This window comes from Grus americana, chromosome 3, assembly GCF_028858705.1.
Source record: "Grus americana isolate bGruAme1 chromosome 3, bGruAme1.mat, whole genome shotgun sequence".
NCBI lineage: Eukaryota > Metazoa > Chordata > Aves > Gruiformes > Gruidae > Grus > Grus americana.
In genome coordinates this window covers 109,074,071-109,086,612 of record NC_072854.1, presented here as the reverse complement: position 1 = coordinate 109,086,612, position 12,542 = coordinate 109,074,071, and the positions used below count along the sequence as shown (strand labels likewise).

At 46.0% G+C, this 12,542-nt stretch overlaps 1 protein-coding gene across 4 annotated transcripts in view; it reads right to left on the bottom strand.

The window, feature by feature from the left end:
• The window catches only part of STON1 (stonin 1), a 36,207-nt gene that overhangs the window by 7,789 nt on the left and 15,876 nt on the right, over positions 1-12,542 (bottom strand). For all 4 annotated transcript variants that reach the window (XR_008576731.1, XM_054822968.1, XM_054822970.1 and 1 more), the window contains exon 2: positions 7,371-9,346. Coding sequence is in view for 3 of the 4 variants with exons in the window: in XM_054822968.1 (XP_054678943.1) it covers positions 7,371-9,297 (1,927 nt within the window). In the remaining variant the exon portion in view is untranslated. The remainder of the gene's footprint in view (positions 1-7,370; positions 9,347-12,542) is intronic.

The following is a 12,542-nucleotide window of genomic DNA, read 5'->3' as shown; positions in this document are numbered from 1 at the left end:
GCCCTTCAAGGCACTAAAGCACAAAGATACCCAGTTTGCAAGCTCCTAGAGGTCTTAGGCAAAGGAGTGCAAAGCCAGGGGCACGCAGCGTGTGGCTAGAGTCTCGGGACAATAATACAATACACAGAGACAGGTAAAACTGTAACATTAGGGACTTTATTACTGAAATAGAGGAGGGTACAAAGTGAGAAACAAATATTACAACCACCTGCCAGATCCTTGAGAAGGAAGATGGAGGAGGACTAAACAAGTGTGAGGAGATGTCGCTTCGTCACTCACGTACCCAGTGACAGGCAGATCTGTGTACTTCCATTACGTGGGCCTTGTCCACGATCCGCGGCTGGTCATCTCTTGATGTGTCTAAGCCCATTTGTCCTGCACTAACACTCTCTTGGTCCATGGTCCCTCTTCCAGACTGCCTGGACGTGGTAGAACAAGAACCCTGTTGGGGTGGGCCTCTCCATCCTTGAATCTGCCATCGTCCCAGCAACAGCTGTGGTGACAGCAGCATCAGTGATGAAGAAGACCAGAAGCAGTACCCCATTCCACAGCCAAACCATGAGACGTCATCACGTCTGTGGTACCACAACCCACCCAAGCTGTGCTTCTCTGGGCTCCCAGGACCTGCTCCACTCTCCAGTGCTGGTGCTGGGATGCAGCTTGGCAACACACTTATATGATCCGGTCTTTGTGCTGTTTGCTGGGTTCGGATGCGCAGACTGCACGATGTCAGCAACAAGTGAAGGGTCCTTCATAGCAGCAGTTGCAACACTAAGATGGCACATCGTGCCCTGCCCAGGAAAGGTGCGCTCTGCCTCTGGGGCTATGGTTGACCAAGGATCTGAGGAGAAAGGGTTTGTCCAAGAGCAGTAGCATCTTGTTTGGAGTCCATTTGCAGTAGTAGGAAAAGGGTGTAAGATTTAAGGGCTCTTGGAGATCAAATTCTGCGTCTTCCTGCTGTGGAAGGGAGGCCTATGAAGAAACAAGTAGCAATGGGAATTTTCTGGAAAATTATCTTGTCTTCTGAGAAAGGGAATCCAGAAATAACCACTACCTGGAATTTTCTTGACGGTAAATGTTGGATGGTAGATGTCCACTTGAGCTCAGGCATAAATGGGCCATTCCTCCTGGCCTGCTGCTAAAGCCTCCTGTGTTAGACACAGCACAGTTGTGGTTCAGTACCGTATAGCACTTAAAAAAAATCTCTGAGCTCGTATTCCAGCTAACCCACACCCATGAGGTGGTCTCATGTTGGGATCCAATGAGTTCTGGGGCCCTTTCTTTCCCCTAGATGGTAACCTGCAAAGGCAGAGATGATAGTTTTGGGATCTGGGTAAGGCTATTGCCTAGGTCCTCTGGAGCAGCCTCCACTGGACCTACTCCCAAAACACAGGGTTCCCCGCAGCCCATCCGTCTCCTGTACCAACATCAATGTCAGAAGGAGGTACTCAGCACTTCACTTGCGGAGAAGTTCATCTGCCCACTGCTGGGCTGTGGTAGGAGTGTGGAGCAACTTCTTCTTGTCGGCTGTCTCGTCAGACAACGAAGTGATCAACCAGCACTTCAGAAGATGGTGAGCATTGCCTTAGTTTACACCTAAAACTGACCAGTCCTAGTCATCTCTGCTCCATGAAACTATTTTTTCCCAGGCCTTGTATTACACCGGAGTTAGAAGAAGAGAGGCTGCATATACAAGATCCTTTTGCAAAAAAACCCGTTATGCTGAATCAGGAAGATGTCAGCCAGAAAAGAGAAAAGGTAGTGGGGCGGAAGGACAAGTTGGATGAAGCAGGCATAGTGTAAGTCTGTACAGTTGCCCAGTGGAAGCTAAAACGACGTATTCAGATGTGAGCCCAGCTATCCAAAATGCGGCCCATCATGCAGACATGACCATCTGGCCTGATGGAATCACAGAATCATAGAATATCATGAATTGGAAGGGACCCATAAGGATCATGGAGTCCAACACCTGGCTCTACACAGGACCAGCTGAATCAGAGCATATGACTGAGAGCGTTGTCCAGACACTTCTTGAACTCAGTCAAGCTCGGTGCTGTGACCACTTCCCTGGAAAGCCTGTTCCAGTGCCCGATCACCCTCTCGGTGAAGAACCTTTTCCTGATATCCAACCTAAACCTCCCCCATTGCAGCTTCATTCCGTTCCCACAGGTTCTATCACTGGTCACCAGAGGGAGGAGATCAGTGCCTGCCCCCTCGCTCCCCCTTGTGAGGAAGTTGTAGGCTGTGATGAGGTCTCCCCTCAGTCTCTTCTTCTCTAGGCTGAACAAACCAAGGGACTTCAGCCTCTCTTCATACGTCTTCCCCTCTAGACCCTTCACCATCTTTGTTGCCCTCCTTTGGACACTCTGCAATAGTTTTATGTCCTTTTTGTACTGTGGTGCCCAAAGCTGCATGCAGTACTCGAGGTGAGGCCGCACCAGCACAGTGTGGAGTGGGACAATCACTTCCCTAGACTGGCTAGCAATGCCGTGCTTGATGCACCCCAGGACACGGTTGGCCTTCCTGGCCGCCTGGGCACACTGCTGGCTCATGTTCAACTTGCTGTCGACCAAGACCCCCAAGTCCCTTTCAGCATGGCTGGTCGCCAGCGTGTCATCACAAAGTCTGTATGTATAGCCAGGGCTGCCCCTTCCCAGGTGCAGAATCCAGCACTTGCCCTCGTTAAACCTCATGTGGCTGGTGATTGCCCAGTTCTCCAATCTGTCCAGATCTCTCTGCAAGGCCTCTCCACCCTCGACGGAATCAACAGCTCCTCCCAATTTGGTGTCATCTGCAAACTTGCTCACGACACCTTCTAGTGCTACATCCAAGTCATTTATGAAAACATAAAAAAGAACTGGCCCTAAAATGGAGCCCTGGGGAGCCCCACTGGTGACTGGTCGCCAGCCTGATGTAACCCTGTTTACCATAACTCTTTGGGCCCGACCCGTCAGCCAGTTCCTCACCCACTGCACTATGTTTTTGTCAAACTGTATGCTGGACATTTTGTCCAGAAGGATACTGCGAGAGACAGTATCGAAAGCTTTACTGAAATCTAAAAAAATGAATAATCGAATCACTCCTGAAAGGGAACCAGATAATTTTGGGAGACAACTGAGCTTTTACTAGCTAACTCAGGAGACAGAAGCCCTGGGGTTTAGGTGTCTAGACGACTTGTTAAGACTTTTGTGAATTCAGAGACCTAAGTCTTTCCTGTCTTACATCTGAAAATTTGGCTCTTATTTCCTAAAAATGTTCCAAATTCTTGCTCTCTTTCTTTGAAGAATAACAACAAAAAAGCCAAACCAAACAAACAAACCAGTAAAACTACAAAACTAGATTCAAGTCATCATTTAGCATTCATATAGCACTTCACAATTAATAATCTAACTTTGTTGTATTTACTCACACTATTTATCCCTCATTAACCTGTATGAGTAGCATTCAAGCAACCTTGATCTGAGAAAGGTTCACGAAGCCAAGTGATTTAGGCCAAAAAAAGTGCTGGTTATTTTAGTAAAGTAGTAATTCCATTTTTGCTGAAATAAGTCCAGTTCTAAAAGTCTGATTTTGAACATGAAAACATCGACAATTACTAAGAACGGATTTCCATTAGGGTTGTTAGAAGTTAACAACTCCTGCAGCTACGTCTAAATGGGTGCATTTATCCAACCTTCTGGGAGAAATGCATGGGAAACAGGGGAGTGGGAAGGTACCGCCGCCAAGGAGCAGTTTGCAGCAGTGCTGATGCCAGGAGGAGGTGGCTGGGCAGGGATGGAGCCCACCTGACAAAGTCATGGCTTGGCATTTCCACCTAGGCAATTTAGAAAGCGAAAAAAGCAGCAGCTGAAGGTTGCTGGGAGCTACATCACCTCCCACACTTGAGTCCACGCTCAGATGCTAAAGGCTGCCAGCAGCCACAAGCTCCCCCGGCTCCATTTCTCTGTGTTGCTTAATCACTGCTTCCTCAGTGTGGCTCCATGATGCAGAAGAAAAGGAGATAAAATCAATTGAAGAACTGTTGCTTTACGCAGTGGCGCAAGGATGGAAGTGTCCTAGCAGGAAACGCCGCAGGGCACAAATTTACACATCAAGAGATTAAAAGACAGCGTTTCAAAGTCTAGTTTCTGCCCAGCTCCCTGGGCAACAGGGGGGCATACAGCCTCTCCAGTGCAAAGCCTGGCCCCTACAGTGCTGACATCAGAAAATGTTCTACATTTCCTTATACAATTCCCCGATTTCACAAATGTAGACTCAATTTGCAGAAATTTCATTGGACCAACCTGTCAATGTCTACAGCTTTTTAACTTTTTTTTTTTTTAATAATGCTAACACTTGGGCTCCAGACTCTCCATTTAGATAACTGAATAAGCATAGGCACCTTTCAAAAATCTGGGGTATCTCACAGCTCACAGAGACTTCACTTGGCCAGCACTCTTCCCAGGAAGCATTTTAGTAGAATCAGTGGATACTAACACATTTCGATGTCTATAAATGGAATCACAACATAACTGCAGGCAACCTTTCCTTTTCCTGTCTTTTTTTTTTTTTTAAAGCCCTGGGCAAAGGTTTTTTGAAAGCAAAAGCCTCGGCATATTTTCCTCCCTGCAGTAAACATATTATGAAAGTTTACATATTTCTATTAGTTTGACTGCCTCCAGATTTTTGGCACGCCTTGGGACAACCCTATTTTTAAACTCTTAACTGCATACAGAAAACTTGATAGAGAGGTTTAAAGTTTGACCAGGCAGTATTACTACCAAAATGTTTTTTCAAACGCATGAACATTTCAAGGATACAAATGATTTTGCAGATCTCAGCCAGAGGAATTATTCAAATGTCAAAAGTTTAAGCTACTGGTAGAAAATAATGTAAAGCTGTAGAATGTCACAAAAAACAGTTCTTGCTTTCAAATAATATAAATCTGAAGTTAATTGTGCACATCAAATCTCAAGGTGAATGAACTTCAGGGAAATTAAAGACTTTGGAAGACTTATAATCTTCTTTAAAACTGCCTGACTAAATTGCTGACTTGATTTTGCAGAAGCAAACCTACATTAAATAGCAAGGAATATTAAAAGCTACCCAGTCAGTCCCGGAAGCCTTGGGAAAACACACGGGTCACAGCAGCATGGTAAAAATTCTTGAAGCCAAGAGTGCAAGACACCCATACCTACAGATTCTGAAGATCTGGAGAATCTTCTTCTGCCCACTGGTTCTCCCACCTCTCTCCACCAACTGCTCTGCCCACACCCCCCGCCCATTTTCCAGCCTCCCCAATCCCTCCCTTACTGCCCCCCCTCATCTCCCCTCCCTCTGCCACTTCTTTCCCCCCACCATTAACTCTGGCTTGGCTCCCTGCCTCGCGTTACTCCGTCTGCCGATGCCGCGTCTCCTCCGCTCTCCCGCTGCCCATCGCTTGGCAGCCACCGGCATCCTCTCCAAGCAGAGCGTGAGATACCCAGGTAACAAGCAGCGCGCAAAAGGGAGGGCTCAGCCAATTCGGGAGGAACCATATGGCATTAGCCACAGGTCCAAGCTGACCGCAGCTTCTTCCAAAGCAAAAGGGGAAAAAACGGAGATGGCGTTAACGCGACGTCATTTCTGAATCGGGCCACAGCGACGTTTGCGCCGTCCCTCCCGTGGAGCGCATCAATAGAAATCGAAAGGCACAACTGCTCGAGGTTTGAGAGACGTGCTCACCGCCTAAGCAAGACCCAATCTGCACGCAAAAGGCGCCGGTATTTCCACGCAGCATCATTAGTAAAAATACTAGCTCTCCTCTGCCAGTAGCCGTGTAATAATTTATACTCTCAGAACTGCCACATCAGCATGTTGACATAGGATGCTTTCAAATGCTCTTTTAATACTAAAACCAATATAGTTCATATATAGGCTCAGGACAATATTCCCTTCTCATTTGCACCTGCCTCAGTTTTTCTGTCGATCTGTTACTTCTGTCAGTGAAATACCAGTCAGAAGCATCCAAATATCAAACTGAAAAGAAAAAAAGTCATAATTACCTAAACAACACAACGGATTAAATATAATTTACAATTAGATAAAAAATAAGAAAAAAATATCCTCGGGAGGTTTTTTTGCCTTTACTCTTGTCTTTTAATAGTTCTGAATGAGAACTCTCGCCTGCACACACATCTAGCTGTCAAACAGGGGAGTGGATATGTCAACGTAGCACTAGCGTACCTGAAACCAGGCCTTAAGAAGCTGATATCTTTTCCAGACATTTTAAAGCGATAGTTAGTCCGGACAGTTAGGATACTACAAGACTAGGCCAATCCATTTGTTAATACTACACACTTACCCCTTCTTAAAAGTATGGATTTTACCGGTATTTTAGGCAAAATGCTTTAATAGATGCCCTTGTCTTACACAGATCGCCAAAGCCTCAAATACACATTATGCATATCCGAGTAAAGGATGAAGAACCTCCACTCTACAGAACTTGAAGCAGAATAATATATTCCTCAAGAATTTTTATGCCCTTAGAAAAGTACTATATAGGGCTATTAATCCGGTAACATGACTAAAAACTGGAATTTTAAAACCATATATTAATATTTTCTTTCCCCTCCCCCCAAAAATCATATTTTCTCCATTAAATTAAGGTGAATTAACTATTTTACTTAATGGGAAATTAACAACTCCCACGTGCATGACTATAAACTTAACTGGTTTTATTGCTGCAAGTTTTTAGTGAGGTACCACCATCAGAGAGGAGGAATAAAGTAGGAGGTATTTTTTTTTTGTCGGTGAGGTTATTGCCACGGACATAAAATCTGAATACACAAACCCATACGGAGGTAACAGATAACAGCCTTTGCAAAAGCACACTCGCCTTGCTACAGCAAGTTTGACCGCAATCCCTTCAAGTTATGTATCATACCTACCGTTTCTCAGACGACGCTAGAAAGCCAAGATGCCAACAGTTACAATACCACCCTTCCTACTAACTGCACCATATTGGGGGGGCAAATCACTTCACCCACCGGCCGCCCATCCCACCGCTGCCCAGCTGGTATACGCGAAGCATCAACCCTTCCCTCTTTCTTACTACGGATTTGAGGTTTACTCAGAACTATGAGATCCACTTCCGTGATACCACACCCTTACAATTACTGATAATAGTACATCTGCCTCCATCAAACAAGTTAGGAAAATGGGTTTTAAAAATAAATAAATAAATAAATAAATAGGGCTGTATTATCTTTTTCCCAAAAGGTTACTCCAGCTTCTACCAACACCACCGCACAGATAAAAATCCAGACTACCGAAGTCGATGGAGATACACAAGCATAAAACCAGTGAAGACGTGCACCCAAGCCCATCCTTTTATAGCGCAAATTATTTACTTGAGTTTTTATCTGGCAGCCTGTCTATCTTCCACACGACAGCCCTGTAGGCACTCTCGTATTTTGCTGTTCCAACCGAGACTTGTATTACGGGATCAGATTCAACCTCATGTGAAGAGCCAAGGCACGCTCTCCTATTCATTTTTGCTTTGAGGGACTTCTGCCTTTGCAGGTTCATGGTCCAAAGTGCTTTGACCCACTGCGTGGGAACAGGAAAGCGTATCATAACGTTTTCACAGTATTTCACAGAAGGTAAACGCGCTGGGATCGGAGCAGTTGAAGACATGTTTATAAAAGCCTGAAGTTCAACGTATGCCCCCTGAACCACTACCGCAGCCTTCACAGAAAAGGGAAGGTCTTGCCCATTATACCGTGTCCTGAAACGCATCAGTTCCAGCCTGTAGGCGTCCGGGGGAATAAACTTAATAATTCGCGATTGCTCAAATTCCTGCGCTTTGACACAATTATGGAAATGGAAATCAAGAATATCGATCCACTTCTTCTCCTCCTCCTTCTCGAAGTAACGCTCGTCCCTCTTCTGGAGCTCCAGGTCATTCAGGGTTAGAAAGCAGTCGGCACTTCCGTTCACAAAACACAAGCAGTAAATGTGCGTGATGACGGCACTTTCTACGAGTTTTCCTTCTGCCTTAGTGACTTTCCCCCAAAAGTTATCCACTATTTCCAGAGTCATTTCTTGCTCTTCATAATTCCTCTTTTGTCTAGAAATGGCAGGAAGTTTCATAAGCTCTTCCTCGACCGTGACGAGGAAATCGGTGAAGTCATTATAATCTGTGGTGCCCAGCTTTAACATCTGCTCAACCTCCGGCTCATGGATCACTTCTACTTTGGGATGGTACCTCCTTTTCTCTGTGTAAGACACGCACTCGATCTTCACGGTATGGATTTTCCCTGAGACATTATAGCTCTCTAATTTGGGTTCAGACAGCTTACAGTGTGGGTGCAGCTGGAATTCCTTGAAAGGTTTCTCCAGGCCCTTTTCATAATACATCTGCAACACACCTCCGGCTAGGACGCTAAGGTAAATAGGGCCCCATTGCCGAGACGACATCATGTTCTTCTTTTCGGGAATCCTCAGCATGAATGGCCACCCATCCGCTTTCCTGCTCCTGAAGAGGCTGCGTGGGACGGCGGGGGAGAGCTTGTGCCATGCGTGAGCGCTGGAGACGGGTGGGCTTCCCACGGCGTCGCAGCTATCAGCTTGCAGGTGTTCGAGCCTCTCGCAGATGTAGTTGAAGGAGCCCTGGTTAAGGCTTTTCTGATCATGGCAAGGTTCTTTGTCTTTAGGATGACAGACGCTCTTGTCGAGCGCTTTGTCCTTCCTGTGCGTGCTAACATTAGCTGGTGGCGTGCTGAGCGAGCATCCTTCCTTCCAAAAGGGACTGGAAAAAGCACAGTCGCTCTGGAAGTATGGGAAGCGCCCGGGTGCCAACGACAACTCTCCTAATGCCTCGCAGCATCCTAAGTCTGTTGATTTGGAGGCTGAAGTCTTAACTGGGTGGTCATTAGGCAGGGTGTTCAAAGGAAGGCTGCTCGGTTTCTGTGAGGTTAGGGATGAGCAAATCCCGGGTGATGGAAGAAGGTTAACGTTTGATGGCCATTCAGGGATGGGATAAAGGATGTGAATCCCAGGCTTTGAGATGCATGGACTTCCTGGGTAGTCTCTGGTAGGTGTAGTAAGTGGAGAGTTGCTGGGGGGTCCAGGACTTAGGTAGAAGTCAACTACAGGAGACGACAGTGGAGTGCTGCCTGTAGAAGATGACCTACTTGAAGATTCATGCACGCTAGACAGATTAAGTTTCAGGCCATTTGCTTTACAACTACTCTGATTATCAACTGATTTCTGAGGCGACTGGAAGAGTGGCTCGTCATCGAAGGTGACCCAATTTGCTGGATTTGTGGAACACATCTTGTAGGAGAAACTTGAAGCACTCGCACACGTATCACCCGCAAACCACCTACGAAGAAAGAACAGACATGAGCAGAAATAAATGCTCTTGAAAGACAAAACAAACCCAAGTCTTGTAAAATTCAAACCACACAAAGCTCAAGATTTGCATGTAGTTCCCAAATCCAATGTACTTTGTGTTTTACATGTATAATCTGAGACGGCCGCGTAGAAACCGATAAACTGCCCGTGAAACCCCACTGCTCTCCCAGGCTGGGGATCGAAGGGAGATCTAAGCTTTATGGGCTGCTCAGAGCATCTGATGTACGCAGCCTCTAGATCAGAGAGAGCAGAAAGTCCCGCAGTGGTACAGGACCGCTGGCATAACACTTTCTACCATACAGCCTACGTGCAGCTTGGAACAGGGACAGAGATTTTCCATACTAGGCGTCTGCTCCAGGTCAGGTTTTGAGGTTTGCCCTCCTCCCCCCTGTTAAACAAAACAGCATTTTACTAAGAATGGTGCAGATTTTTGCAAAAACAAAATTTGGAGGGTGAAAGGGGATTATTTTTTGCTGTTGAAAAGCTGTAGCAACTCGGCGCTGATGGCAAAGGCACACATACTACAGCCATCAGGGCGAAACCAGCCCACCAAGATAACACGTGCAACGAGCAGCCAGTTCCTGAGGTCTCTCCAAGACAGATGTTCTCCTCCTGCGACGGACGCAGGCGACAGGGCAGTCGCATGAGCATCCCCAGGTGAGAGGCAGCAGGGAGCGTGTTGTGGCCACCAGAAGTGGCCTGTGACCCATCGCCCACTCCATGCTGCTATCTGAGGTGCCTCCTGCCAGGAGCAGCACGCGTAGACCGGTCCCACACGCCTTCCGGACCTGGGCAGGAATCGCTTCATGTCAGTTCATTCCACCCTGACTTACGCTCTTAGAGACTGGACACGTGGTGTGTGTGTGTGGGGGGAAAGCATTAGAATTATAAAGAAGAAAGTTAGCCCCAAGGATGAGCGATACATCCCTGCTGAAGGGTAGACTACAAGCATCCGCCGGAGATAAAACGCTGGCGAAACACAAGTCAAGGCCAAGTAACAGCATACGCATCTGCTAAGCGCTGAATTGGCTGGCGGCCTGGAAAAAGAGCAGGTCTTTAAACCAATTAATAAACTACACTTCATCAAACAAAGTGTCTTCGGTAAAGGACTCGGCTAGATGTCCTCAGAGCAGGACTGCGACCAGTAAATAATTAATCTTGCCTTTGCGGTTTTAAATCACACACTGAAATGTAAATTCTCACTGTATCCTCACACAGGGTATGTCATCCCCAAAGTTTTTCCTCCTCACTGCTCCTGACTGATGAAGGAGCGAGCAACAAATTGCTAATGACCGAGGAGGAATCGAGTGCAACGAAGCACCACAGGGCACATATAAACATCGCTCATTTGATAAAAAGTTATTCTTGTTATGTCAGAACATATTCGCGTTTGCCTGAAAGCACAAGGAAGGCAGAGTTCGTATAGACAAAACCACCTGCACATAAGTTACTCCATAATTATAGTTAGATAACAGTGACTTAAAGCTATTCCCCTTGGTGCACAGGCAGCCGTAGTTAGGCAGTTTATTAATTGCCCGGCACTACAGCATATAATCACGTAACCACAAAAGCCATTCTTTATCTGCAGCATTTAGCGAACGGTTCGTTTCTGAAGATGCCAAAGTTAAGCCACGTGAAATCTTACGCTACGAGTCATTATTTTTACCATTTCCCCGTTATTTCTTGGCCAGTTAATAGCCAAGAAAGTAGCACAAACCGAGGCACAGCCCGCTCGCTCTGCGGCCAAGCAAACAAGAGCTTGCAATGGAGAAGGACTCTGGTCCTTCATTATTTTTTGAACTCTCGGCCCTTTTGTTCAGGAAAAATATTTGCACTATGCTAGTTATTTTATAAGCACTCTCCTCTCCACTCAGAGAGAGAGAAAAGGAGCAAACAAGTTACAAATGACTATCATAGCTCAGACGCACACAACTACCAGTGTAGCCTTCACCCACACAATCACTTCATCAAAATAAAGTGTAGCAATGGAAAGAAAAATCACAGCTATTTGGTCTCTGACTTGGTCATCATTTTTTCCTCCCGTTCCACACCCTCCTCCTCCTCCTTCCCCTCCGGTTGCCGGCACTGCTCCTTCAGCAGCACATATTGATTATTTCTAGATTGGAAGTTTCAAAGTTTTCAGACCTTGCTTTATCTTAACAAGCCTCGTTTGTTAACGACAGCTTACGTGATGCTAATTCGGAGCGCGGCTTTTTTCTGTGACAGCCAGGGCACGCTGGTAAGCAGACAGCATTAGGAAGCAGCCTTCAAGGCTGCCATTAAAAACTCCTCCGGCATTTACAAGAGACAAGTGACCACCAGTGAGAGAGAAAACCACGCCGAGTGAGGGGAGAGAAAGCTTTTTCTCTCCGGAGGGGCTCTGGGGATGATGCAGGGGTACGGCGCGAAGCGCAGCGGAAACGACGGCGAGTTCAGCAGCCTGACGAGGCACTGCCATTCGGTCCGACCACGGCCACGCTGGAGGGGCAAAGCGCAAAACGCTGAGATGCACGAGTGAAAAAGAAAACATAAAATGGGAATGTAAGTAAACACAACTGTTGGTTACGGTAAAGAACACATTTTGCAGCCTGCCTCCCTTTCTCATTAGAAATGAAGTTTTTCAGCATCCTTTATTATTTCCAGATGTCGATGGGTTTTTCCCTCAACGTCTGTTGCTACTCACTTTTGAAATTGTGAAGTTACACATTATTCCGTGGGTTTTTTCCCGTTACAAAACAAAGAGATGTTTGAAATTCACCTGCCAAATATTTAACTTTGCTCAATAGATGTCTATGAAGCAAACCACTGTGGCAGATGGAACTCTCATCTGCAGTTACAATACCCGTCACATACCTGTCAGAGGCTGTAGCTTTCACCTTTCATTACTTTTCCAGAAGTGTGTTTTTCAAAAAAAAAAAAGAAAAAAAAAGATACTGATGTTAACAAAAACACCCATGCGAGCAGTAAGTGTTCCCCTACTATTGCTTACTGATCCCCAAAACCAACTACTAGGAATGGAGGAAAAAAATCCAAATAGATCTTTAAAAGCTGGTTTTTTATAATGTCATGCTAATAAAAGGAAATGCCCCCTCTCATGTGTTATGGGCAGCACCATTCATCTAGTATTTAAAAGAAAAAACCAGATTTATAGTCTTATGCTACTT